The sequence below is a fragment of the Haemaphysalis longicornis genome, unplaced genomic scaffold (assembly GCF_048455015.1).
Source record: "Haemaphysalis longicornis isolate Haplotype H1 unplaced genomic scaffold, Haemaphysalis longicornis Haplotype H1 scaffold_2, whole genome shotgun sequence".
Lineage (NCBI taxonomy): Eukaryota > Metazoa > Arthropoda > Arachnida > Ixodida > Ixodidae > Haemaphysalis > Haemaphysalis longicornis.
The window spans coordinates 7,434,102-7,459,929 of record NW_027526295.1 but is presented as its reverse complement, the minus strand read 5'-3'; the positions used below and the strand labels follow the sequence as shown (position 1 = coordinate 7,459,929).

At 50.6% G+C, this 25,828-nt stretch overlaps 1 protein-coding gene across 1 annotated transcript in view; it reads left to right on the top strand.

The window, feature by feature from the left end:
* The window catches only part of LOC144166960 (phosphatidylcholine translocator ABCB4-like), a 220,723-nt gene that overhangs the window by 112,111 nt on the left and 82,784 nt on the right, over window positions 1-25,828 (top strand). Inside the window, exons 12-14 of the mRNA XM_077696394.1 lie at window positions 11,918-12,154; window positions 13,316-13,420; window positions 23,538-23,615. Of these exons, the coding sequence (XP_077552520.1) occupies window positions 11,918-12,154; window positions 13,316-13,420; window positions 23,538-23,615 (420 nt within the window). The remainder of the gene's footprint in view (window positions 1-11,917; window positions 12,155-13,315; window positions 13,421-23,537; window positions 23,616-25,828) is intronic.

Genomic DNA, 25,828 nt, shown 5'->3' with positions numbered 1-25,828 from the left:
TCTAGCCGCTTTAATGTCTGTTTTGAGCCACTCAGTGCCACGTCTTAAGTGCCCAAGCAGGAGGGCAGCAGGTATTTAGATTTGCGGCCGCATTTTAGAGATGATTGTGTGTTTTCGTCGTCTGAGGCAAGACTTAACAAGCCCCCCCCCCCCCCCCCCCCCCCCCCCCCCTGCCGCATCGTTCGGCACACTCAAAGCTGGCTGTCCTTGTGGGGCGCTCTCGGCAAGTAGTGCAGGCGTCGATGAAAGTCTCGAAGTGCAGGCGGAACGCGTGGAAGTAGCGGGTTTTCCTAAGCATGCAACTGAATCCAATGCTAAAGGCCTGCATCACACAAGAAAAGGTGAGTCGCGCTTGAGCGACCACCACTGAGCTGAAAACGAGAAGAAACCCGCCGCGGTGGCTCAGTGGCTAAGGCATTGCGCTGCTGAGCACGAGGTCGCGGGTTCGATTCCCGGCCGCGGCGGTCGCTTTTCTGATGGAGGCGAAAAGCAAAAACGCCCGTGTGCTCGAGATTTCGGCGCACGATAAAGATCCCCAGGTGGTCAAAATTAATCCGGAGCCCTCCACTACGGCGCGCCTCATCGCCTGCGTTGCGTCGGCGCGTTAAACCCTACAATCAATCAAATCAATCAAAACGAGAAGAAAAACAAACAAAAGAACAGACAAAGAGAAGATAGCTGTTATTGCCCACTTCCACAGAATTTCGCACAGCCTTAAGAAATTAGGGAGACGTTCTGGTATCAAGGTCTCGCTCACGGCGCCAAACAGGTTTGTGCAGGTTGCGCTGTCAAACGCGCGCGAGGAAACCTTTGTACACTGTTGGCGTGACGTTGCCTACAAAATTCCACTCCCACGTGGCGGGCACTTTATTGGCCAAACCGGCAGGTGCTTGAACGACCGTTTAAACGAGCACAAGAATCAAGAAAGCGGCGTTGCCATTGGAAGCCAGCTGGACGCCCATTGTAATAAATGTGTATCGGGAAACCCGTGTTACAGTGAACTAGAATATTGTAAGACAGGCAGAAGCGCCGCAGACTAGTTGAATCCAGAAATCCCGAAATCCGCTACGGGCGCTGCAGTTGAATAGTGGAACGAGGCACGTGGCCAAGGGGGTCAGTGGACTCAGGGCGATTTCGGACGACGTCGAGATGGCGCTCTACACTGTGCCAGAGGTTGAAGCAAAGGAGTTCACATAGAAAGGGGAGTGGTAAAAGCGAAAGTGAAAATTGGGACGCTCGCTAAAGTAATGAATTTGGGGTGGTTGATCTCAATCGGGAAGTGCACCGTGTGGGCCAGGGTCAGGCGTCTGTTAGAGATATCTTTAAGCGTCTTAGACATATCTTAGACATTTCACTAAGCGTCTAGCGGAGCAGGTATGGAGGCTACTAGCTGCGCGAGCGGTAGCTTTTTTTAGGGGGGTCACGAGCATCGCGGAAGCTGCACTAAATGACAGGCACAGTGATAATGCGGCAGGGGTAAGCGATTGCGATCGACGTCAAAAGTGCTGAACGAAAAGTGCTGAAGTTAGCGGCGCACAAGAGCTTAGAAAGGGCCATGGGATACCAATGCAGGCGAGCGAAGAGGTAAGCGGCGTCCCCTGGTGACCGATGCTTGTCCGAAACATTGTAAAAGAATTACCCGAAAGAAAAATGACAGCATTTCAAGATGATGGCGAGGGTGCGGAGTACGGGGACTCGAAATGACATCCAAGTTGCGCCCCGAGTGACATCCGATTTGTGCCCCGACCGTCATTCGATTTGAGCCGTGAGTTGCACCTTGATTATTCCCTAAATGAAACTGCAACTCACGGCTCACATCGAATTTCGCTTGATTTTCGCTTGATAGTTGGTGTGCGCGCGGATGAACTCGGAGACATTGGGAGGTCCTAAGGTACTCCGCACCGTTAAAGGCAAGAGAGTAAGCCGTTTGACTCTCGGGTACTAACACAGGGTCGTAGCCCACTGGGTAAGACGACTGACACTAACTCTGTCTGGTCTACGACACACAGACACAGGCTCGAATCCTGACGGTGCCTGTGGGATTTTTTTGCGACTGTAAATGCTGTGCGGAAGGACGAGGACGGACGTTGTGCGGCCCTAAGATACCCCGCACCTAAAAGGGAGTAGTGGCCAAGATTAACTACATAAACACGCACGGGGCAAATCACGGAAAAAAGAAATGCTCGCAGTTAACTAGAAAAGAAACTATTTATATACTCCAGTTTCTGTACAAACATATGCTATTACACAAACTGTTCTTTTGAGATTTAGAAGAACCGCCAGTAAAGCATGAATATATATATGGCAAGGCTGTAACAGAGCCGTAGGTACTAGGAAAGGGGGAGGGACTCGGCATGCTCATTCAACAGGGAACCAATTGGCACAAAGTAAACGAAAACTGCGAAGAACATTGTGGGTTAAGGGCACGATTGCCAAACGGGAAACGCTGTTGGGAGTCGCCTATCCTTGGTTAGAGGATCATAGTGCGATTAGAGAAAAGATTAAAAACTGGTAAGCTGCATGAAGCGTGACATCGACCAGTAAAGACAATCGGGAGAGGCGATTCTAGTGGCAGACACGAATGCCCACTTTGAGGACGTGGACGCATACACAGACCGCGATGGTAAACTCGTACTAAATATATGTGAAGAACATAATCGTATTGTAGTAAACAGACAGAATAAATGTGAGGGACAGATTACTTGGGAACGAGGGGAAAAGCAGTCCAGTATAGACCACAGCCTCCTATCGGAAGGAATGTATGAACCGTTCACTCTAATGGAAATAGATGAAATAGGTGCCCACAGCTTAGGAAGTTACCATAAACGGATAACTATATATGACTTTAGCAGTCCAAAAGGGTCATGGTGTGGGCCTGTTGGTGATGCATAATAGAAACTGAAAGGGCAAATTAGACACAGACAAAGAAAGGAGACAACAGGACGAGCGCTAACTACCAACAAAATGTATTTGGAAAACACCACAATATATACATGCCACGCTTTCAACTTAAGTGTCTCTGCGCAGAGACACTTACAATCGCCTGAGATAACAGAGTTCTTTTTGAGAAAGGGATACAGAGGGTGTGCTCAGGCATTGAGACTGCAACCTATCTATTTTTTTAGCTTCTTTAATTTCTCTTGTTAATATATCTTTATTCTTGCCGATCTTTATCTTTATTCTCACCACAAACCGCACTGCGAACCGCTCTTCGACAAATGCATCATAATCGGCAAGAATAAAGATAGATTAACAAGAGAAATTATAGAAGCTGAAAAAATAGATAGCTTGCAGTCTCAATGCGTGAGTATCCCCTCTGTATCCCTTTCTCAAAAATAACTCTTATCTCAGGCGATTATAACTGTCTCTGCGCATGTGTGGTAGTATGCAAGTGGAAAGCGTGGCATGTATATAGTGTGGTTTTTTCCAAATACATTTTGTTGGTAGTTAGCGCTCGTCCTGTTGTCCCCTTTCTTTGTCCGTGTCTAATTTGCGCTTTCAGTTTCCATTATGACTTTAGGAAAAAGGGAAGGTCAAAACCCGAAACCGCCGGATCACGAGTGGAGAATAAATGATCAGGAAATGGCTAATATTGCCAAAAGGCTCGAGACAGAAATCGAGAGAGCCTACGGATGATTGGAAATACAGCGAATTCATTGGTTTCATTCAAGGAAAGATAAAAAACGCGGAAGAACGCAGCTACTGGAAAGGAAGAAGAAAGCCTTGAAGATGGTCGAACGAGAAAATCAACGGAGCTACAGCACAAATACCGCAAGCATCGACAGAGCACAGGTATACGCCAAGCGACGGGGAATGCAAGCAGAGGAAATAACTTTGAAGTGGAATTGGTACAGCCTCAACAAGATGGAAGTACAAAAACTTGTACAGCAAAAACTTAAAGGGGAAAGTGAGCCATGGGTCTCGAATATACGAGCAAAGGATAGAGTCTTGCCGAGAAAGTTTTGGAACCATGTAAAGCAACTAAGGAAAAAAAAATTACACCATCTTTCCACGTGGGAACCCTGAGGGAATGCAAAGCCGTGGAGTAGTACCGTATTAAAGGGACACTGAAGTGAATTTGTCAAGCTCCCGTTTTTGCTTGCACTGCGTAGACTGGCTCAAATTAGCACACTTTTCATCGTTTATCCGGTTGACAAATCGGTAATTATTTTACAAAGCGCGAAAGAAGAAAAACTACCATGCGCGGTTTGCCGCGGCCGCACCAACTAAGGCTGTGACGTTGGGAGGAGGGGCGCCGTTATTGGACGATGCCCAAGGTTAGCAATCAAACAAGTTTCGGTTTCGGTTTCGGTTCTGTAAAACATAACCAATGGCGTTGTTGGATGGGCATTCTCAATATCTCAGTAATCATCGTACCGCGCTTCTGCCATGTTGTCGGCTGTAAAATGCACAAGATAAGCCTCCCAGGACGGCTTGTAGTCATAGCATTCACTAGCCGAGACCTACGCAGTGCATAAACGCCCTCCGCGTACCCGCAGACGCCCAAATGTCATGCGCTTTTCCCCCATATTTGGAGCTTGCCTCCCTCATGCCTGTATCGTAAAAAGCGTGTTCGCACCAGGCCAAGGGTCTGTTCATTCTGGCCTGTGCCCACTGTCTGCAAGCAGTCGGTGCTTATGCAACAGTACGCCAACGAGAACTCGCTAGCACGCCAGTGCCAGCCTGCGCGCGTTTTGTGAACTAGTTCGTGTAGCCATGAACGTTGCGGCCCAAAAAAAGGTGAACTCAATATAGAAAACATCGGCGGAAAACAAAAAAGTTAACTTACAAAAAAAAAAGCACGTACCCACGGGGATTAGAACTCGTGACTTGCAAAACACTTGCGGTGACATACCTAGCGCCCCAGACCACACTGAGCCACGGAGCGGGATGCCGAGGGCCTTCTAATATAGGGTATATATTGTACAACCGGTTTACACTTTTATTTAGTTTTGGCATTTCAAACAGCTTAGGTGACTATTTGTTGTACTGCGTTCGTGCAGTAAGCGTCGCCCGAGTTTCCACAGTAGCTCACGTCTAGCAATTGCATTTCGTAGACGGAAAAGCGTTCGCAGATGCGTAGTCGTGCTGCTGACCGCTGTGCTTGTTCGCTCAGCGCAAAAAAGTGCTTCCCGCGCCCTAGTTTTACGCTGTACGGTAAAAATATCAGTTGATTTTATTTCCTCAGTACCTATATTGACTTCGCTGACTCTTCTCCCGCCTTCAAGAGGCCTTATATTTTCCTACTGGCGTACCAGTCAGCGAAGCGTCGCATGTGCGCTTGTGCAGCGCTTGTGTGAAGCGACCTTGACTTGGAGCTAGATACAGTGTACAAACAAACCAAGTAAAGAAAGGCACATTCTTCCATTCACAAACGTGTCCTGGCTTCGTTTCAACTAAGCGAACGAATTGCGACCAAGCAATTTTTTTTAACCTCCTTGATTGCGACGACCCGCCGGCGGCCGGCGGACGAAACGCTGGGCCGACTGCCTCTGTCTGAAGGCCGGGGAGCCGTGCAGTAGCGCGGCCAATTGCCAGCTCATCCCCTCCTGACGTCACATGAAAACGCCACAGAAAATGGGCGAGCGTAAAGAGAGGAGGACAGCATTTTCGAATTAGTTTTTCTACTAAATAAAATCGCGTAAACGCGCCTAGAGTGGTCGAAACATGGCCTGGGGACTCCGGGCTACAATTTGCGCTAGTAATCCCGCAATGTTTACATATCACTTCAGTGTCCCTTTAATTGGTTGTTAGAGTAAAGACACGTGTAGTAGCGTATTAAATGTCTTCTTTATTTATCGAGTAGTGGGGAACGTTTTGCGGCTTCTCGTTCTCGAAGCCAGGAATCCGCTGTTCGACGGTGGCGTTTCGAAGCGTTGTCACGTTGCCGAACGCCATCTGGATCAGCTACTCGCCGCTGGCGTTTCAAAGCGGCTTCTCGTACTCGAAGGGAGGAATCCGCTGCTCGGCGCTTCCTTTTACCTTCGGCGTCGCCAGCTCTCGTCTGTGCAGCCTTGTCTTCGGAGGCACGAGACGACCAGAGCGGCGAGGAGGAGTGGCGAGGAGGAGAGTGGCGTTATCGCAGCTGGTTAGGGCTCCTGGAGCGACAGTGTTGCCGGTGCCTTCCTGATCCGGCACGAGACGAGCCGAGCGGCGAGGAGGAGAGCGGCGTTATCACAGCTGGCGTGGAGAGGGCGGCGAGTAGGAGAGGTGCGAGCGCCGGACGACGGAGGGTCGACTAAGAGATGCTTTGCATCTAAAAGACAGAAGAAACACAACGTCATGTCATAAACGATGAAGGACAGGTATTAAAAGGGGAAGAGACGGTATTTCACATTCGCTCAATCGGGCAAGTGAAGTTGAGAAGGACTACAGCATTCAGAGAGTAGGGCAACTGAAGTGCGTGCAGACAGAATAAAAGTTGTAGAAACTAGACTAGAAAAAAGCCGAAGAAAATGTTCCTCCGCAACAGGGTCGGATGAAATTCCTATACGGCTGGTCAACCTACTGGGCCGAAAAAGCAAAGCGCAAGTGATTCGAGCGATAGAAAAAGTGGTAAAAACTTAGCAAGTACCGGACGATTGGGGTAAGAGCAGGGTGAAGATTATCTTTAATGGTAAACCAAAGAGGACTCATGCCAAGTCCTACAGACTTATCACAGTTACCTCAATGACATGCAGGCTGCAATGCAAGCCATAAAAGCAAAATTACAAGCATGGATAGAGGGTAACGGGATACTGGGAGAACTACAAGATAGATTCAGACGATACAGGCGCTTAGAGGACAATTTATTTGACCTAAGCCAATCCATGGATGTTTCAATGGCTCAAAAGCGACCGCATATGACAGCACTCCCGCATATAAAGGGAGCCTACGACAATGTAAATGGGGAACTCCTATGGAGCATACTTGAGCGGGAGGGAGGGCTGAGGATTTATGCAGCTGCTGCAGGGAATTTGCAATGAGGGCGAGGTGCAAATTCACTGGGAGGTAATTTTCGTGGGAGATAATTACCTGGGAGACTACCGAACCGGTAGTCACAAATAGAGGTTTAAAAAAGAATTGTCCTGTGTCGCCACTGCTGTCCATGCTGTACATGGCAAGACTGGAAAGAAAGCTTAAAGGCAGTAAAATAAATTTCAATCTGTCTTATATCCACACAGGACAGGAACTGGAACAACATATCCGGGACTGGTATATGCAGATGGCATGGTACTACTAGCAGATAGCGAACAATGTCTGCAACAGCTCACAGATGTATGCGGGGAAGCAGCCACTGAAATGGGGTTGGCGTTTAGCACAGCAAAGCCGGGAGTTCTGGTTTTTAATAAAGACGTCTGTAACGAATCGCTATTCGTTCAACAAGGTACAATACCGCAGGTAACAAGATACAAATATCTGGTGATATTTGTATTTGTAAGCCCCCCCGCTGCATCCGCCACGATGGGAGCTTATTGTCCCGCACGCCGCGAAAAAAAACGTTGGCTGGTAGGGGTAGAAAGCTTTGCTTTAAAAAGAAACGCCTCTATCATGAATCACGGAGCAGTATGGGGATGTAACAAATAGAAAGTACTGAGAGGAATCCGGGAGGCTGTAGTGGTACCGGCCCTGACCTTTATAAACGCAATAGTGTGTGTGGAATCAGAGATTCAATCAGGGCTAGAACTAAATCAGAGGGCGGTAGATCGACTGGCATGAGGAGCACTCATAGAACAACACATAAATATTGATGACCAGAGATGGGCGGCCAGAGTGTTACGGTATCTTTACATGAAAAGCGGGGACACACAGTGGAGGAAAAGAACCAGGAGGCTCAGGACAAAGTATATGTAACCTGGAAGCGCAGGTGAAACGACCAAGGCAATAAAATGTACAGTAAAAGAATGAAAGAAAACGATCTGGACACAGATAATGGACGCAAAGAAGTCCTTAGATATCTACAGAATAGGGAAGCGGGAGATCGCGAGGGAAAATTTATTTGATAATATCAAAGGGAGTACATTGCTTTATGAAGCCCGGGCGGGCTGCGTGCGGACAAAAACGCTTATCCGCGAGTCGGTACAGGCAGAGCTGTGCGCAGGTTGCGGCAGGGAGCCACAAACCATGCGGGATATTGTAACGGAGTGCAATGGTATCCGTCCGGTCCTCATTCAGGAAGACATCCAGCTTCCGGGAGCCCTTGGCTTTAAGGTTAACGCAAAGGATTATTGGACAGCCGTAGAGGTAAGGAAAAAAACCTAAAAATGATTGTTGGAAAAGAGTGGATAAGAATCTGTGAAGACATGAGAACGAAGAAGTCAGAGTAGCATAAAAATTCCATAAAGTGTTCTTTTCTTTTTTTGTAAGGTGGCGTTACGACTAAGGTCACTGTGCAACGCCACCTTCTTACAAAGGGAAGCCGCTAAGCGTCTTTGTCGGAGGGGACATAATGGATACTTCCGGTCACGGTAGCGTTCGGACGCGTGAATCATCAGCTACAGCGAAGCGGTGGAGGCCTACGGGAAGCGATAGCGAGGACTATCACGGTTCTGAGCACGTTGTTTTTCACGGTGACGTGAAGGCTAGGCCGTGTAAGGTCGAAGATTTCAGGGACGGGCTCACACAGACTGGTTTGCTCTTCGAGGTTGTCGTCTTGGGGGCCTACCAGATCAACCATGTGTGGGCGATCACTTTCGACAGGGCCGAGGCGATAATGATGATGTTGGCTGTCAACGAGTTTCAATTCAAGGGCGGACGGTGTGTCGTGATCGGATCGCCGGACAAACAGGTCAGATTGAAGCTGCGCTGGCTGTTGCACTGCGTCGCGGGCAGACATTCGGGCCACCCTATACGGCTGAGGTGAATAGGGAGCGCTGGCGCGTCGAGGGCAACGCTGACAAAGGGTCCACGATGAGGACAGTGCTGTTGAAACTGAAAGTGGCGTCAAGTTGGAGGAGTTCCCGCACCAGGTAAGGGTGGCGGGAGAGATCGCACTCGCGGTGGCACCTGGCCGGCCAATGCATATCTTCTCTGCAACGGCCAAGGCCACGTGCGGCGGAACGTAAATTTACTCGTTGTTGGGCGCGTCGAGGCGCTTTGGGCGCGATTTGGGCGCGTCGAGGCGCCGTGTGTGCCTTCGTGCGCGTCGGTGACGGGGCCCGCGAAGACCCAAGAAGCGTCCCAGCACCGTATGGGCGTAACGGAAGCCGATGAAGCAGCTCAAGGAGCGGGTGGTAGCGATCCAGTAAAAGCTACCACCCAGCACACCAAGGGAAGCAGGCCTCGTCCAAAAGCGGTGAACGACGAGGTCACTCCAGCAACAGCGGCAACACGACAGAGACCTTGGCAAAAAGCGACGAAAATCGTTGTGCAGCTGGAACGAAAGACAGAAGCAATGGAAAGCAACCGAACTGTGACTGCGACGGGATCCGCCAAACCCCGCCATGTCGACTCTGAGGAAGGAGAAGACTACGCAGCTGGAGACACCACTATGGGAGAGCCACCAGTGAAAGCAACGCAGAAGCGGCGGTCGGTGTCCGAGCCCCGGCATAACATCCCGCCTGATACGCGACCATCGGAAACGCCACCCCAGACCAGTGTTGCAAACCAATGTTGACCGGATCGCCCCACACCACACGTCAATATTCGCCCTACACAATATTCGCGATAGCCCTGCGGTCCGCCCTACGCTAAAAAAAATGCATTTTTCTATTTTAAACGGTTTATCTTCTAGTGCAGTTGTCGTCGCTAACAATCTGAACGCCGACACGCAAGTTTTGTCCTCAAGTGGAGTTAGGCAGCGGGACAAGAACTGAGAATTGGTCGCTTCCAGTTGGATTGTCCCCCATCTTCACACTTCACCAGATGATTGTCAAATATTATTGGCAATTCACTACTTCTTTTTTTTTTTTTTTTGCGTTCAAAGCCCCCGTCCCCCTCCCACCTGATTTGCCATCCAGCCCTCCGCCGTGTCGGCTGCATGCAACTCGGCCCTACAATTCAAAACGTTGCTGACCCTCATTCCAGCCTATTAAATACGAACTGGGAATATATATTGCATAGAACGTATTAAGTAAAATGAGAGCAAACAAGGAAAGCGAGCGACCTCTCAGTTCGCCCGACCACCTTGTTTTACCGCCACTAAATTCGGATTCGCAAAACAGATTTCACGCTTCTGACGCTCGCTGCATTTTGTCACTGAGACAACAACAAAACGGCAAGCTAACGCTGCACCATGTATTCGTAACAGCGGCGCAAACGAGCACTGTTTAATGAAAGTACACGGATAGTGCGCAGGTACGCAAAAGAGCGGCGCACCAGCAGGAGAGCCAGCGGTCCGCGGGATTCGCTGGCTTTTTAAAGCGTAATCATCGCCGATTGCGTTCCTCTTATTTTTTGATCGGCTGTTGTTGAAAAGTCCATGTCACCTAGAGTATTAGTTTAAACTAGAGGCTTCACTTCAAATGGTCAGTGAGCCTGCGAGCGGGAGAGCGCCGTCACCGTTCCGGCACTTTAGCCGGCGCTGTAAACGTATTTAGCGCTGCAAAGCTTTTTCCCCTAATGCCAAGTTGATCGCCGGAAGAGACCGGGCTCGTCGGGGATGGGCTGGTGACCATGTCGCAAAACACCGGAACATCGAGCTCATTTTGCTTGTCACCACGCGATCCTATGGGACCCGCGCAGCTTTGTACTACCCGGAAGTACTGCGCGGAAGCCGCTTGCGCAGCGTCCCCTGGACAGCGCAGGAGGCCTATTGAGGAGGCCCGAGGGTCTGGTTGGGGATTGGGTCAACGGGAAGCAGAAGAAAAAACGAAGTAAAGCAGTCGCGGCCACTGATAGTGGCCCCCCTCTTCGCAGCGCCACCGCCGGCGCTGCGGGAATCTTACGGTACATGCGCAAGCAGTGCCACCCACGTCCATCTCTAGCCCTCAGTTCATTAATTTCACATGTGTGGCACGATTACTGCAGCGAAGAGCGGGGCCATGTACTTCCGATGTCCCGCTATCAGTGGCCGCGACTGTTTATCTTACATATGCAATAACTGTCTAACCCTCAAAACGTTGTTTCAGTTCGTCTTAAGTCCGCGTCCGAACAGGGGTTCCCGGTTTTCGAGAGAGACCGCAACCTTCACGTTGCTTGCATTTTTTAATTTAAAAATTCAAATAACAACAAATAAATTTAAATTTAAATTTAAATTTTGAGCTAAATTTAAAATTTGAAATTTCTGCACGAATCCTGATAATTCTTTTTCCGTCTATCTCAACATGACCTGGAGAACAGATGTAAGGCCTGAAAAGTACATCAAAGAAAAGTGTTGCGTGGGTCTTTAAAGAGAAGCTAGCTTACTTTAAAAAGAGACATAAAATGCGTTTTATAAAGCTATGCATCCACAAAGTTGGCCTTAAAATATATTGCTGTCCCAAGCCATATTGCGCAAAAAGTCATGTTATACGTACTGAATTCATGGCAAGTATTGGGGAACCCTACCTCTGACGAAGGCAAGGCTAAGTTTCTGGAGTACTTTGTTTTGGTTATCACATTTAGATACTTAATTCTTACCCCTGAGGATTTCATAAAATTTTGATTTTTCAATAGTGTATGCATTCACTAAAAGTTACGCATTTTGAAGAAAATTATACCCTCCAGACTGTCACTCTTCTACGCAGAAACGCCACTTGTGCGGCGATTGCGTGTTAATTAGAAAACCCACTAGTGGGTAAACTAATGATACGGTATAAGTGGTGCATGTGTGTGCCCATTCGTGCGCTTGTGTCCGCCCACATACGCATGCAAAAGGTCACTCACTCATGAGCGAGTGAGTGAGCTTTTGCGTGCAGGTAGTGAGTACGCACAGCAATGTAGAAGTGGCGGCCCCTGCAGTGCTTTCCACGCATGCGTGATACCGAGTACTGCGCACTCTTCCCGAACGACCGTGCAGAGGCCAGCGCAGGTGTCCAGTGTGGCGCCGTCCGTGGTGATGTCCGCGCCGGGTTCTGTGTCCGCCGGCCCTGGCGGACCCGATGACGGAGCTCAGTGCGCAACCGAGCCGCTGCACGCGAGACTCACGCGCCTCACGGAGCCCGAGCGCCGCTACATGGCGGTCGGGTGCGTCTGCTCGCTGCTCATGGGCCTATCCATACCCGTGTACGCCATCTTTCTCGGAGACATGTTCCAGGTGCGTTGCTTCGTTTTCCTTTTCGCCCACCACATGGCCGACGCCGGAGGCGATCTCAGCGAACGCCCTGCCCGGCACTTTTGTTTTAACGCAAAGCTTTGTACCTCTGCCAGCCAACGCTTCTTTCGTAACGTGCGGGACAAACAAATTCCCAACACGGCTGCGGAGGGTGAGGGCGGTTATCGTCACGCACTCGTCACTGAACTTCAGTGCTTTGCAAATGCACCAACTCCACTCCGAAACGTTTCCTCGACGCCGAAGTGACGCTCTCGCGCCATGCATCCTACAGAACTAAAGGTAGATGTCATTGTGCTGCTAAGCACGAGGACGCTGGATCGATTCCCGGCCGCGGCGGCCACTTTTCTGATGGCGGCGAAAAGCAATAACGCCCGTGTGTACGAGATTTCGGCGCACATTAAAGATCCCTAGGTGTGGTCGAAGTTAATCCGGAGCCCTCCACCACGGCGCGCCTCATCGCCTGCGTTGCGTCGGCAGGCGATGAGGCCCCTACAGTCAATCAAATCAAAAGTAGATGTCATCTGCACCGTTTTTTCTTTCCCCTTGGCTGCACATGCTACCCCGCCGCTGCTACCCCCCGCACCCCTCGGCCTTTTAGGGTGGGCAGTGGTTAGGTTTCCGGTTTCGCGTAGTAAAGGCCCCGGGTTCTATGCCAGGGTCTTCCCGATAACTAATTTTTTTGTGGAGGCACGCACTCTCAGCACCCGCCCTTGGGCTCCTTGCCTCCTCACCACATTTCCTGAGACTCCTTGGCCCTCCTTTCTACTTTGGAAATGATGATAGTTCTTCGCTAAAGTTTCGCATAAGCTTACAAGCGCAAGCTTACACAGCTCGGCTGTTCAAATGGCCGGCAGCAGGAACAGGAGGGAAAGTAGAAAACTATTTGAGGTCATCTCGGGGTACCGAACTCGTGTCGTAGAGAGCGCGAGCCCCACACGCTTCGCCCAGTGAACACGTTGTGGCCTTCGGCTTACGAAGCTTGTCGAGAGAAATGTATTCCGGCCGGAAGGAGTAATTCGGGAATGCGGACTGCAGCACTATTCAAGCAGGTTTAAGATGAGTAGCAGTGATGTGAATAGGGGACGAAGAAGCAAAAGGCCGAGGCGAAGTAACGAGAAGTGCTGTCACTTCTTTTGCCACCAGGGCCTGAGCAGCGGCAACCCGGAATCCATCAAGGCCACCACCTTTTTCTACTGCTTCCTCTTTCTTCTCGTCGGGCTCCTCACCGGCATCTTCGCCTTCATACAGGTGAGGCCCTGGTTTCGAAACCTGCTCGTAGCAACGCTCAACCGGCTTGCGTTGTGCGGTGGCCACATAAACCTTACTACGTCGTCACTGACACTGTTTTGGACCTTGGGAAACTTGGTGTCGGATGTGGCACCCCTTATCGAAAATAACGAAGGACTTGCCGGTAAGCCTTCAGCGCATCTCGAGGGCTGCATCGAGTGGTCGTGGGTGGACTAACCGTGGTAAAAAAACCCAAGACGTGCACGAGTTTCGTCCTGGGAGGAAATTTCTCCGTTAAAAAACCGTTCTGATTGATAGTGTAAACCAAGTTCCGTTGTAGAACCCGATGGACAAAACATGCTGTTGCACTGCAAAGCGAAATTTTGGTAAAAGACGGAGATACATGACGCAGCAGTGTGCCGCGTATATCCCTTTTCCTTTGCGTTCGTTTATAGTCAGGCTGATTCATATCGAAGATGTACCAACTAGCACAGACCAGAGTCATTCAAAAATTTCGGTTCTCTTCACGTACACGGCAACACGCCAACGTGCACGCAAACACGCAGGCACACGTCAACGTGCACCTGCGTTCGCACTAAGGCATCTAGACCAAGCGATGCTTCCAGTCTCAGCTGAAAGAGCGTCGGTGCCAGACGACGCAGATATCTTGCTTGCTCACAAGAACCCGAAGACGCTCGAGACGGCTCAAACTTCTCACTTGATTGGTTTACTCGGCTTGGAAATGAAAGAGATTTTAGCATGGTTCCATTCGGGTGGGAGTTCCCCAGACTTTCATTCCTCAGCCGGGTAAACCGCTTACTCTTGAACAGCTTAGGCCCATTTCCCTCACATCGTGTGCAGGTGAGGTCCTCTAGCAAATCGTACATGCCCGTTTGACCCAATATCTGCAGAGTAAGCAACATTACCCGCACACAATGTTCGGATTTCGAGCCGGCCTTTCCACCCAAGACGTCTTACAGCAGCTCAAGGATGATCTTCTCTTTGCTCCCCCTGCTGTCGACTCGTCAGCTGTTCTAGCGCTAGACCTCGGAAAGGCCTTTGATCGGCTCTCCCACCACGCCATTCTGCGCCATTTGGCTGCTCTGTCTCCTGGAGCCCTCACCTACAACTACGTGCGGGCTTTTCTAGCTAAGCACACGGCCGTCATTCAGGTTAATGATCTGCGCTCCGACGTCATTCCGCTCCCCTCCATAGGCACCCCACAAAGAGTAGTTCTCTACCCACTGCTCTTCAATATCGCTATGATAAACGTCCCTCCCATTCTTGCTAATATCCCCTCGCTTTGCCACAGTTTGTATGCCGACGACGTCACGCTGTGGGTTCCAGGCGGCAGTGACGCACACATTGAAACCACCGTTCAGACGGGGGGCAGATTGTGTTGCTGCCTATGCTCGTGAGTTCGGTTTGAGTTGTTCTCCCGAGAAGGCCGAGCTGCTGCTTCTCTTGCCCAACAGTCCCAAACGCGCCCGCGCAGCGCCGAACATTACCATCAGGCTGGATGATCACCCCGTTGCCCGAGTGCCATGCCTTAAAATCCTAGGCCTCAATATCCAACAGAACCGCGCCAATACCACATTCCTCGGCCACCTGACATCCCAAGTCAATCAGACCATCAACCTCCTCCGCCGCATCACCACCCGCCACGAAGTGCTCAAAGAGGCAGAACGATTGCGGCTGATACAGGCTTTTGTCATACGTCGCATCACTTACTCTTTTCCTTATCTCAAAAAGGTGGACTGCCTAATTCGGCTCTCAGGACGGCGCTCAGGATTCCACAGAGCGCAGCCACCACTCGCGTAGAATCGCTTGGTGTCTACAACACCGCATCCGAGCTCCTCGAAGTTCATCTTGTGAGCCAGTACGACCACCTTGCAACAACCTCAACAGGTCAATCTCTCCTCCGGCGACTTCCACTTCACTTTCATTTCGCTACAGAATTCTATCTTGCCCGCCCTAGCACTATCCATGACCTATTCATCATTCGACCCATTCCCCGCAGCATGCACCCGATGCACAATCGAGCCCGCATGGGAGAAGTGCGCGGGCCCTTACGAATCGACACCCACTGCATCCGGCAACTGTCTATGTTGACGCGGCTAGCTACATGCACCACGACGCCTATGCGGTCGCAATCATCAACGGTCCCAACAGTCCCCCTCTTACCGCCCTCACCCTTCGCACTTATTCCCCCGCGACTGCGGAAGAGGCGGCTATTGCTCTTGCATGAACACTACGGTCTTCCCCTGCGATCATAATCTCCGATTCGAAGACGGCCATTCAAAACTTCTCTCCGGGTCGCATTTTTCCCCTGGTACTCAAAATCATTCTGCAAAATCTCCCTGACTGCCCCACCGAGCCGGTGGGGACCCCAGCCTACACGGGTGTGGGAGGGAACGAGGCAGCACACAGAGCCGCTCGAGAGCTCACCTTCCGAGCGGGTCTAAGCCTTGAACCCTTCAACGGAGCCCTGTCAGCTCGAGATCGGATCCTTTGCTTTTATGAGATTACGTCTCATTACCGCCCCTCCCACCGTCTACTGCCCCCTGCACACGCGGCGCTCTCTCACACCTTAGAGCGCCTATGGGGCTTAGTGCAAACGTACGCTCTTCTTTGCTTTTCCCGCCTCCACCGCATGTACCCCGGTCTGTACTCTTCACCCCACTGCCCCGCTTGTGGGGTGGTCCAAACCATGCATCACCTCTTCTGGCAATGCCCCCACAACACAGTCCCCCCATATCGAGACGGTGGGCACTGGGCGAGGGCGTTGGGCAGCTCGGATTCGGCGGTGCAAGATGCCATCATCGGCCAGACTGCAAAAGTCACCGGGGACCTTTCTCCCTCCGTCACCACCCCTCTCCCCCCCCCCCCCCCCCCCCGAATTAGCCCTTGCGGCAGTAAAAATTTTGTCTCTTTCTCTCACTTGAGAAGAATGCAACTCCTTTCAGTGAACCTTATTCTGTGGCACAGAATGAGTCTTAGCGCGTAGATCGCAATGCTGTTGCACCGTTGAAGGTTTTATCACATAAAAATTATGCACCCCTCCGTCTACAACCACGATGCTTAAAATTGAAGCTTTCTTGTGAGGAATGGACTGGTTGTCGGCCGAGTCCGGACTTTCACTCGCAGGCGATGTGGACTTTGACTCCTCAGCTTTCACTTTGACTCGCACACAGTTGGTAATTTTGATCGCAGCGGCTTTGGATTTGACCCTAGGCCATTTGATATGGCGCGAAAAAAGATTCGCGTTCGAACATCGTCTTCGTAGACGGAGGGGTGCGTGAATTTTCTGTCTAATTCTACACGTCCATTAACCCCTCCCAAAAACCGAACTGCTTCGACCAATGGCGCAGTAGGATAGTCGTCGGCTTTATAACGCGGGACCTAGGTTCGATTTCACCCAGGGGAATCGTTTTTGAAGCGAAGCTTCTTACTTCTATCCCCCAATGGTTCCTCGCGACCGTTCGTGAGAACAGAAACCTCCTGAAATCAAGTAACAGAAGATATCTGCACCAGCAGGCCTTGAACCTGGAACAAATAGAGAAACGGAGCGAGAGCCCTTTGTCTTACTGATTGGGTACGAGACCACGCGAAGACGGGGGAGAGAGACGTTGCACTCACCGAGCACATCTGCGGGTTTAGCGCCTGCGTTCTCGCTGAATGCCACGCGATAGCGGGACACAACCGCTCGCGCCGCTGTGCTCTCCGCCCACGGCACCTGTAGCGGCCGTGTGCGCGCCTTGCGTACGCGCCTTGCGCACGCGCTATTTATAAAAATTAAAGTAAGCTCACACCGATGCTTGGCATCGCACTTCTCTGTCTCAGCCGCCGCTCTCGTCGTCTCCGTTGGCGGAGGCGACGGCAGAGACGGAGGTGAACTCAGATGGTCTACCACCGAATTTGAGCTTCCTTTAATTCTATAAAAAAGTTTCCACTCATGTGCTGACCAATTAAACTCCACCGTTCATGAATCATGCATGGATTTAACCTTAGGAAAGAATATCTCTTTGAAGTAATAAGGGTTAGGTGAAGGGTTGTTAGGTGAATTTCACTTGTTTCTGCTTTCACAATTTGTGGAGCCACGTGTGTGAATCCACGTGACGTTGCATCGGTAATCGTGGTGGATGTCGTGTACAGCTTGGCTTTCCAACCTCCTTCACAGGGTGTACTGGCGCGCATTGTTTTCCCTCACCTCCCCTACGATGATTATCTTCGTCAGAGAAAGTTGCCCAACCTCCAATGCACTTTTGACGCCACGTACGGCCTCAGTGAGACAGAGAAACCGTCGCTTTAAGTACCGTTTAAACTTTGTATATTTGGGAACCTTGCGTTGTGCAACCCTTTGATACTGACACTATCTTTTGTATTTTATACTTTTAGTTAACTTCAGGTATTTGTTCAGTGACTTGCTCTTAAGGACATTTCTTCGCCCGCTTTCGGATAGCCGCAGTTTAAGACAAGGAGATATCGCGCACAACAGCTAGTCCAATTTATTGGTAAAGCGGCAATAGATTGGTTGATATAACTTGTATTTTATAGGCAAGTTCATCTCTTTAGTCTTTTCTTTTCATTGCATTTGTTTGTTCGTTAAGTGCCTGAATGCGTAAGATATAAATTTTTGAGGACATGAAGCACGGGTGGGGGGGACAATGTGCATGTTGGGATGGCAATGTTCAACGAGGCCAGTGACGAGGGAGTAAATTGGCGAGTGAAGGCAATAATATCCGCTGAAACATATCAATAAAGAAACTAACGACGAAACCGATTCAAGCTGCCAAACCTTCATACTTTTGTTAAGCTGCCGTGGCGCTGTGTGGTCGAGAGCGGGTGTTAGATCGCCTTGCCGTTGCCGTAGGCTCTGGTTTTGTAGAAAAAGCTGCACTACGCTGCACTACGGAACGGATACGCGCGGAACCCTTGTCGCCACCTGGCGGAGGAAGCGAACAGGCCGCCACAGAGGACGGCCAGGAGGCCACGTGCGACGCAGAGCCGTGTGTTATGGAGGAAAGTGAACATACAGCTGTGGTCACTCGTGAGGCGAATAATGCCATGAGACGAATAAAGATGATGAATAAGCAGTGTACTCATTGCAAACATGTGTGTACATCATTTCGAAATCACACCTCGATCCCACTTCGACAATGGGCCTAGCGAGCGCAGTGAAAATTTCACTATCAACTAGGGTTAGACAAATCTAAACTTCAACAATTTTTTCTTGACTTTTACCCTGCATATGCTCTTCGAACTCGTCTAGTGAGCGCTGTGAGTTATGGCCGTGGAGGCACTGAGTGTCATGTGTCAAGGGTGTCAATACCCTGAGAGGGTGTCATGTGTCAATGCCTTGAGAGGGAATGCACCGAAGCTCCTTCAGAAAAAAAAAACGAAGATCGATCGCACATTTGAATTGCGCGCCAAAATCGGTCCAATCCACGAGTCAGAAGTGACGAAGCTTATTCAAGCCATAATAATCACCAGGATTGTCTGCGAAGCTTCGTACCTCCAATTCAAGAATTACGAGAGGGAAAAACTTGAGGCCATCCTCCACAAGTCTTACAAACAAGCTCTCGGTCTACCACCCACTACAGCCACTGGCAAGCTCCTCTCCCTAGGCGTCAGCAACGCGGTGGAGGAGCATATCGAAGCACACTTATAAGCCAGCAGGAACGTCTCACGCTCACTTCTACCGACAGACATGTACTGCGACATCTGGGATATTCCACCAACGCTGGAGGGCACACAATTTCTGTCATCGACCGAGACCTGCAGGATGTAGCTTCGATCTCTGTCATCACAAGCAGCCCAACAGAGGCAGAAGAGGCAGCCATAGCCATTGCCATCGTCATTGCTATTGCCATTGCCATAGTCATAGCCAGTGCCAGTGCGCGATCTTCACTTACGCGTCATCACCGGCTCTCAGGCCGCCTGCCAGAGCTACGCAAGGGGCGGGGTCTCTTCTATCGCGTTCGTGCTGCGGAGCTAACCGAGCGCCTCCGGTGCGATCATATACCTGTTCTTTTGCTCCAAGAAACGGGCTGCCTTTCGGTTCACCTCGCGGGCTACAATAACTGTTCGTGTCCAACGATACTTAAACTTAAAAGAGGGACACGGGGTAGAGACAATCACCCGCACCTGACGCGAGAGGCCAAGCTGTGGTACTCGTGCTCAGACGCTTACCACAAACTTGTATAGACACTGGAGACATTTATACGCAGTGCCACGAAGTGGTTGCTGTCATCACAGCTATTCAGGGTATCAGCTTAATGGTTGCACCTGTATACATACGTCTTGCTGTGAGCGATGGTGGTTTCGATCTCCCCGCAGACATACGCAGGAGCTGCCTCTTCCGCCTTGGGAGGACATTATTGTGACAACGAACAAGCCACTATCAAAAAATGTATGTCACGACCACCCAAGACGAAGGAAAAGGAAGGTTGAAGATCACCTCCTGGAACTAGCTAGTGGAAACAGCCCTACCCCAGCAAGTAGTACTCTGCATGTCTACACAAACGCCACAGTTGAACATCACCGCGCCTCACTCGATCGTTACAGCCTCGAAGACCGAAGCGCCAACGCACATGTCATCATAATCATCACCACCAGCCTATCTACGCCCACTGCAGGGCAAAGGCCTCTCCCATTATTCTCCGATTACCCTGGTCCTGTGCTAACTGCGACCAATTTATCCCCGCAAAATTCTTGATCTCATCTGCCCATCTAACTTTCTGCCGCCCCCTGCAACGCTTGCCTTCTCTAGGGATCCACTCTGTTACCCTTAATGACCAACGGATATTTTGCCTGCGCATTACATGCCCTGCCCACGTCCATTTCTACTAATATGTCTTTAACACGCGTTTATTCCCTGACCCACTCCGCTGTCTTCCTGTCCCTAATCTTACACCTATCATTTTCCGCTCCATTGCCCTCTGAGTCGTCCTCCATTTAAGTTGAACCCTCAGCCTCCAAGTTTGTGCCCCGTAGGTGAGTACCGGTAAGATGCACCTGTCATACACTTTCTTTTTCAGGGACAATGGTAGGCTGCTATTCATTATCTGAGAATGTCTGCCGTATGCACTGCACCCCATTCTGTTCCTTCTAATTATCTCTGCCTCATGGTTGGGATCCGGGGTCACAACCTAGCCCAAGTAGATATATTCGCTTACCACTTCCACCACCTCATCCCCTATCCCAAACTACTGTACTGTCCCGTGTTTATTGATCATTACTTTGGTTTTCTGCATATTAATTTTCAGGCCCACGGTTCTACTCTGTTCGCCCAGTGCGGAAAGCATGCTTTGCAATTCACCCCCCGAGTTATTCAGCAAGGCAACGTCATCAGCAATTCTGAGGTTACTGAGGTATTCTCCATTAACCCTGACTCCCACCTTTTCCCAATCCAACGTTCTGAATACTTCTTGTAAACATGCTGTGAATAACATTGGAGAGATTGTGTCTCCTTGTCTGACGCCCTTCCTTATAGGTATTTTACTGCTGTCCTTATGGAGCCCTTTGGAGCCCGTCGACGTTGGCCCTCGCGAACGCTTAATAATTTACACTGACTCAATGGAAGCAATTCGAGCCTGTGGTTCACGCAGAGCTACTAGCCGCACTGACAGCAGAATAAAAGAATTCATTGCTGAATGCCAACACAGTGTCCTGCAATAATAAATCCGATGGGTCCCTGGACATGGAGGAATTGGAGGCAATGAAGAGGCCCACAGAATCGCCCGGGAGCAACTTCGTGTTCACCCAGTGTAAGACTGTTTAGAATGCACTGACTCAGATGCGGAGGCCGACATCGACACAGAGGACGGTGCTGCTTTGGCGAAGGCCGAGAGGAAAGCCCTTCTTCAAAACAAAATTCCGGAGGCCCCAACTCGTAGCCCCCCGGATTCAGCCGATGGGCAACAGTGCGGCTAAGTCGTGTAAGAACGGGCACGGCCCTTACGCCTAGTACGGCTCACTACTTCTTCGGGCGTGAAAACCCGTACAGCTCTCCTAACTGCCAGAAATGTAGTACCGGTGCCCGGTGAAGTGCGCGACACCTCCTGTGGGAATGTTCAGTAGTCAGTGTTCCTAGAGAATGCTACCTAAAGACACTTGGCCCGCTACAACCGCCAGACTAAGAACATTGAGTCCCCCCCACTTGGAGCCCCACCTCATAGGAAGTACGTGCTAGACACTCTAGAGAATTTCATCGCAGAAGCAGAAATTGGGGACTGCTTCTAGATGTCTTTCTTTCCCTGTTTTCCCGACTCCTTACTTCCTGTCTGTTTTCCGACTCTTGACCGAGGCCTACGGTCATGTCAAGGGGACTTGCCTCCCTCTCTATTTTTTTTTCTTTCAATAAACGTGTGTTTATTCATTCTATAGTGCACCCCGTTCTTGCCTGCAAGGCGCCAGAACGCCTCCCAAATGTTACAAAAGTATGGACTCCCGGACACGACTCTTTGTGGTAATCAGCGAGCTCACGCTGTCGCCCGAGCCCATGCCTCCCGGGCGCCAATGGAAGATAATTATCCGGAGCCCATCATGCTGCAATACAACTTAATTCTACAGCACGAACAACCCACCCGACAAGCCTTTCCTCCTCAGCACAATTCCTTGAAGAGAAGAGGCGACATTCTGGCGTCAGCTACAACACAACACCTTCCCGTACCTAGGAAAGCTCCACTCCATTTATGCAGCAATGCCTCCAAACATATGCCCTTCTGGCACAACTGAGTATGCCTCCCTTTCCCACATTACGCGGGCCTGCCCCGACATTTCTAGCATTCCTCTAATACCCAAACCAACTCTTGAGCAGTGGAAAGTGCGTTGCTCAGCTCGGACCCGGCAGACCAGCGAATGCTGTTACGATGGGCTACGAGGGCAGCCAGAGCTCCAGGGGCCCTTCGGTAGAAGCACCTCCGCTCGTCAAGTAAACGACAGCCTTTCTTAATCAGTGTGAAATAAAGTTATTTCTTCTCCTCCTCTCCCGTGATTGAGGCCAGCGGCATCGTGTCAAAATATGTAATATTTTGGCCAAAGGCGGGAGAGCCAACCCGTGAGTGCCTCTACGGAGCCCAACGCCATCATAGCCAAATGTGGCAACCGTTTGACAAAGGCGAGAGAGCCAATCCGAGATTCGCGACGGAGCCCACGAGGTACATGAAGGACGAGCCCAAGTAGAGGGCGGGAGGCAAGGAACCAGGAGGAGGAAGGAGCCCGCTATCACCGAGGAACGAGCGAGAGTGAGGCAGCCAGGCCACCGACTATGCATACCAAGCCTGGGCAGGAGCGGCTGCGGCGTCCTTGCATCGGCTCCAGCGTCCTAGTCGAGCCACCAACCGGTGCATTGGTGGCCCCAGCGGTGACGGCCGGGCACACGCCCCATCGACCTTTGCTTAGACGGTCCCATAAGGCTTCGTTCGGGATCCTCCCGGGTACCTCCTGCTGCAGTGGCTACCACAAGGGTGGCCACAAAACGACGGCGCGCAGCGACGCCGTCACCACCACGAGACGTCCACGGCTACCACAGCGTCGCGACCACGCATCGGGTACGCCACGTCAGTGCCAACAACCGGGGAAGACCAATAGGGATCCATCTCGTAGGACACGACTAGGGACTAGTTTACATGAGGATCGATTAGTATCGTGTGGATACATGAATTGATCAGTCCTTGGATATGAATGAGTAGTGACTTTTGGGTTGATTATATGCGTCGTTATGTTCAGTTAGGGGATGCAGTGGTGATAGGCTTGGTGCTGTGTGCGTCTATTGTGGTTTACTCAGGGTTTTTTGTTGTGTGTGTGTGCGTGTGCGCGCGCGCGTGTGTGTGTGTGTGTGTATGTGTGTGTGCGTGTGCGTGTGCGCGCGCGCGCGCGTGTGTGTGTGTGTGTGTGTGTGTGTGTGTGTGTGTGTGTGTGTGTGTGTGTGTGTGTGTGTGTGTGTGTGTGTGTGTGTGTGTGTGTGTGTGTGTGTGTGTGTGTGTGTGTGTGTGTGTGTGTGTGTGTGTGTGTGTGTGTGTGTGTGTGTGTGTGAAGTGCGTTTGGATAAAACAACCAACGGCTTCTGCGCGCCTAAGCTGGTCGAGAAGCACCGACCCGTGACCCTGGGCATCACTCCTTTTTGTCTACGCAGACGTTCACGTTTTCCGTGGTGGGCGAAAACCTGACCCGGCGCCTGCGTGTGTTGACCTTTTCGGCCATCATGAGGCAGGTAAGGGAGACATCACCAAAGAAAGTGGCTGTTCTCTCGCCTGCATACTTACTTAACCCACGCATCCAACTTGAAACACTGGTCTGATTCGGTTAGTGCTTTCACAGAACATATGCGGAGCCAAGTGGAATTGGGGCCTGGACCCTCAAGGGGCCTTCAAGGTCCACGGGGCCTTGAACCTTGGGGCCTTTCATGGACCTTGGGGCCTTCAAGGTCCATGAAGAAGCCTTTAGGCGCAGCCACCGATGTCCAGTAGTTTGCCTCGCGAAATATGCCTGCGTGTTATGACGGACGCGGTCACGTAACCACACATGGTTGACATTTTGCTGAACTTACTAACGCCTATTTAGCGTGCAGTTGCGTTGTAAGTCACCTTTCCCGATCGGCTTAGGCATGGTTTTATAACCGAGTTCCATAACAGGTCGCCTAATTTCTAACTGATTCATCATGTCGCGTCCAAGAAAACTCTTCTACGTCAGTTTGCGTATTCCGAAACAATCATTCATTTATCACCGTGAATGTTTTGTAAGGTCAGTAATGGCTCATTACAGGATACTCAGTGTTTCCCGAAATCGAAATCCTCTCCCACCGCTTCCCCATAAAATCACAGTATTTTCCTTCCCAAAGCTTTTTTTTTTGCGATAGCTTCTGTGTATAAGTACTTCTGTAAGGGGCATTTTATATTACGCGACAGGGAAAACGAAATTGGCTCGAGCGAAATTTGAGTGCATTCATTATCCTAGAAGGAAGGGGCAGGGAAGGAGCGGGGGGGTGGGGAAGAGACGTTGTGACATGGGAAGGACACTATCGCGTCTCGCCGAAATTTTCACCTAGGAGGAGGAGGAAGCCCACACTTTTAATTTAGCAGCATTGCGGGTAGTGTGCGGAATTCTTAGTCCAGGACCCCGGTTGATCTTTCTGCTGTCGTCACCCAGTGTGCCAGCCGTAGCTGGTTTTCAAGGCGAGAACTGCCTAGCTTCCTCTCCCACTGCTGGTACCTGGGCTCGGATTCCTGTGTTCCGTTGATAGGCCCACAGCATGCGGTAAATTGTGGCGGGCTTTCCGTAGTTCAAGCAGTGGTGATGTGAAATGTAGAAAAATTGGCGTGAAAACGGGTGGGATGCAGATCTGCCTGAGCAACGTCTCTTGCTCTTCTCTAGGGAAGGGTGGATTTGTGGGGGAGTGCTGGGTGGATGTCTTATCGGGCCCGCACTGCTTGTTCTTAGGCACCAGTGTGAGCGACGAGGTGCCCTCGGAGACGGGAGTGAGCGGGTGTCCGAAAGGTGGTGGCCACTGTTTGGCTGGCTGTTGGGTAGACCGTAGCCCCTTGGAAAGCGGTGATGATGGTAGTGGCGTCGGTGTGTGCGATTACCAGTGCTATGGCCGAAGCCAAGAGGTACGCGGCTTCTTCTGCATCGTTTTCGCTGTGTTGCTGCGACCGACAGGCTTGGCCCATGGCCCTTGTGGGTCCCTCATGCGCACCATGAGTGCAAACGTGCTTCGCTGCTTTAGAAATCACTATGCTGCAATCACCCGCGGGCCTCGGTATGTCTCCAACAAACGTCTACTGCCATGGTTTGCTTTTAGTGATCTAGAGCCAAGGATTGGCCGTGGCATCACGGATGCGTCTTGTCCAGCATTCCGAACGACCAGATTTCGAATCTTAAGAGCACATTTGCGGGACTGTCCTTTTTCCTAAGTTCCCTTTTGTATACTCTTTGTGCCATTGTGCGCAGTCTTTCGTTCCCGCTGAAGAAAATGCCGGTTGTGCGACCAGCAAAGGGAAAAACTGCGAATTTTTCATTAGGAAAATCAATCTGAATATTGTTTCGGAGTAGGGAAGGCGGTTTCCACCTAGACCTTGTTTTCAAGCAGCCTGCCTTGACTGCGTTGATCTACTAACAGGATTTTCGTGAAAACCTGCGAGCGCACTCACTGTATGTACTCCATGTTTAAGCAAGAATACACTGGCCTAGCGTTCTTGCAGCTAGTATTAGCGACCATTAGCGACCACCTACGTCTGTTTACTTTTTTGCATGTATTGACCTGGTAGGCAACAAGAAAGAAATCCGAAATCTGTAATTCAGCATATGTTGGAAAATTTCCCTGTGATCATTTCAGCTTTCGATATGCAGAAAGTCTGCAAGGAAATACAATGTGTAAATGCAGCTTCTCAATAGTTTGCGAAAAATGTGTAAGTCAGTTTTTGTTTA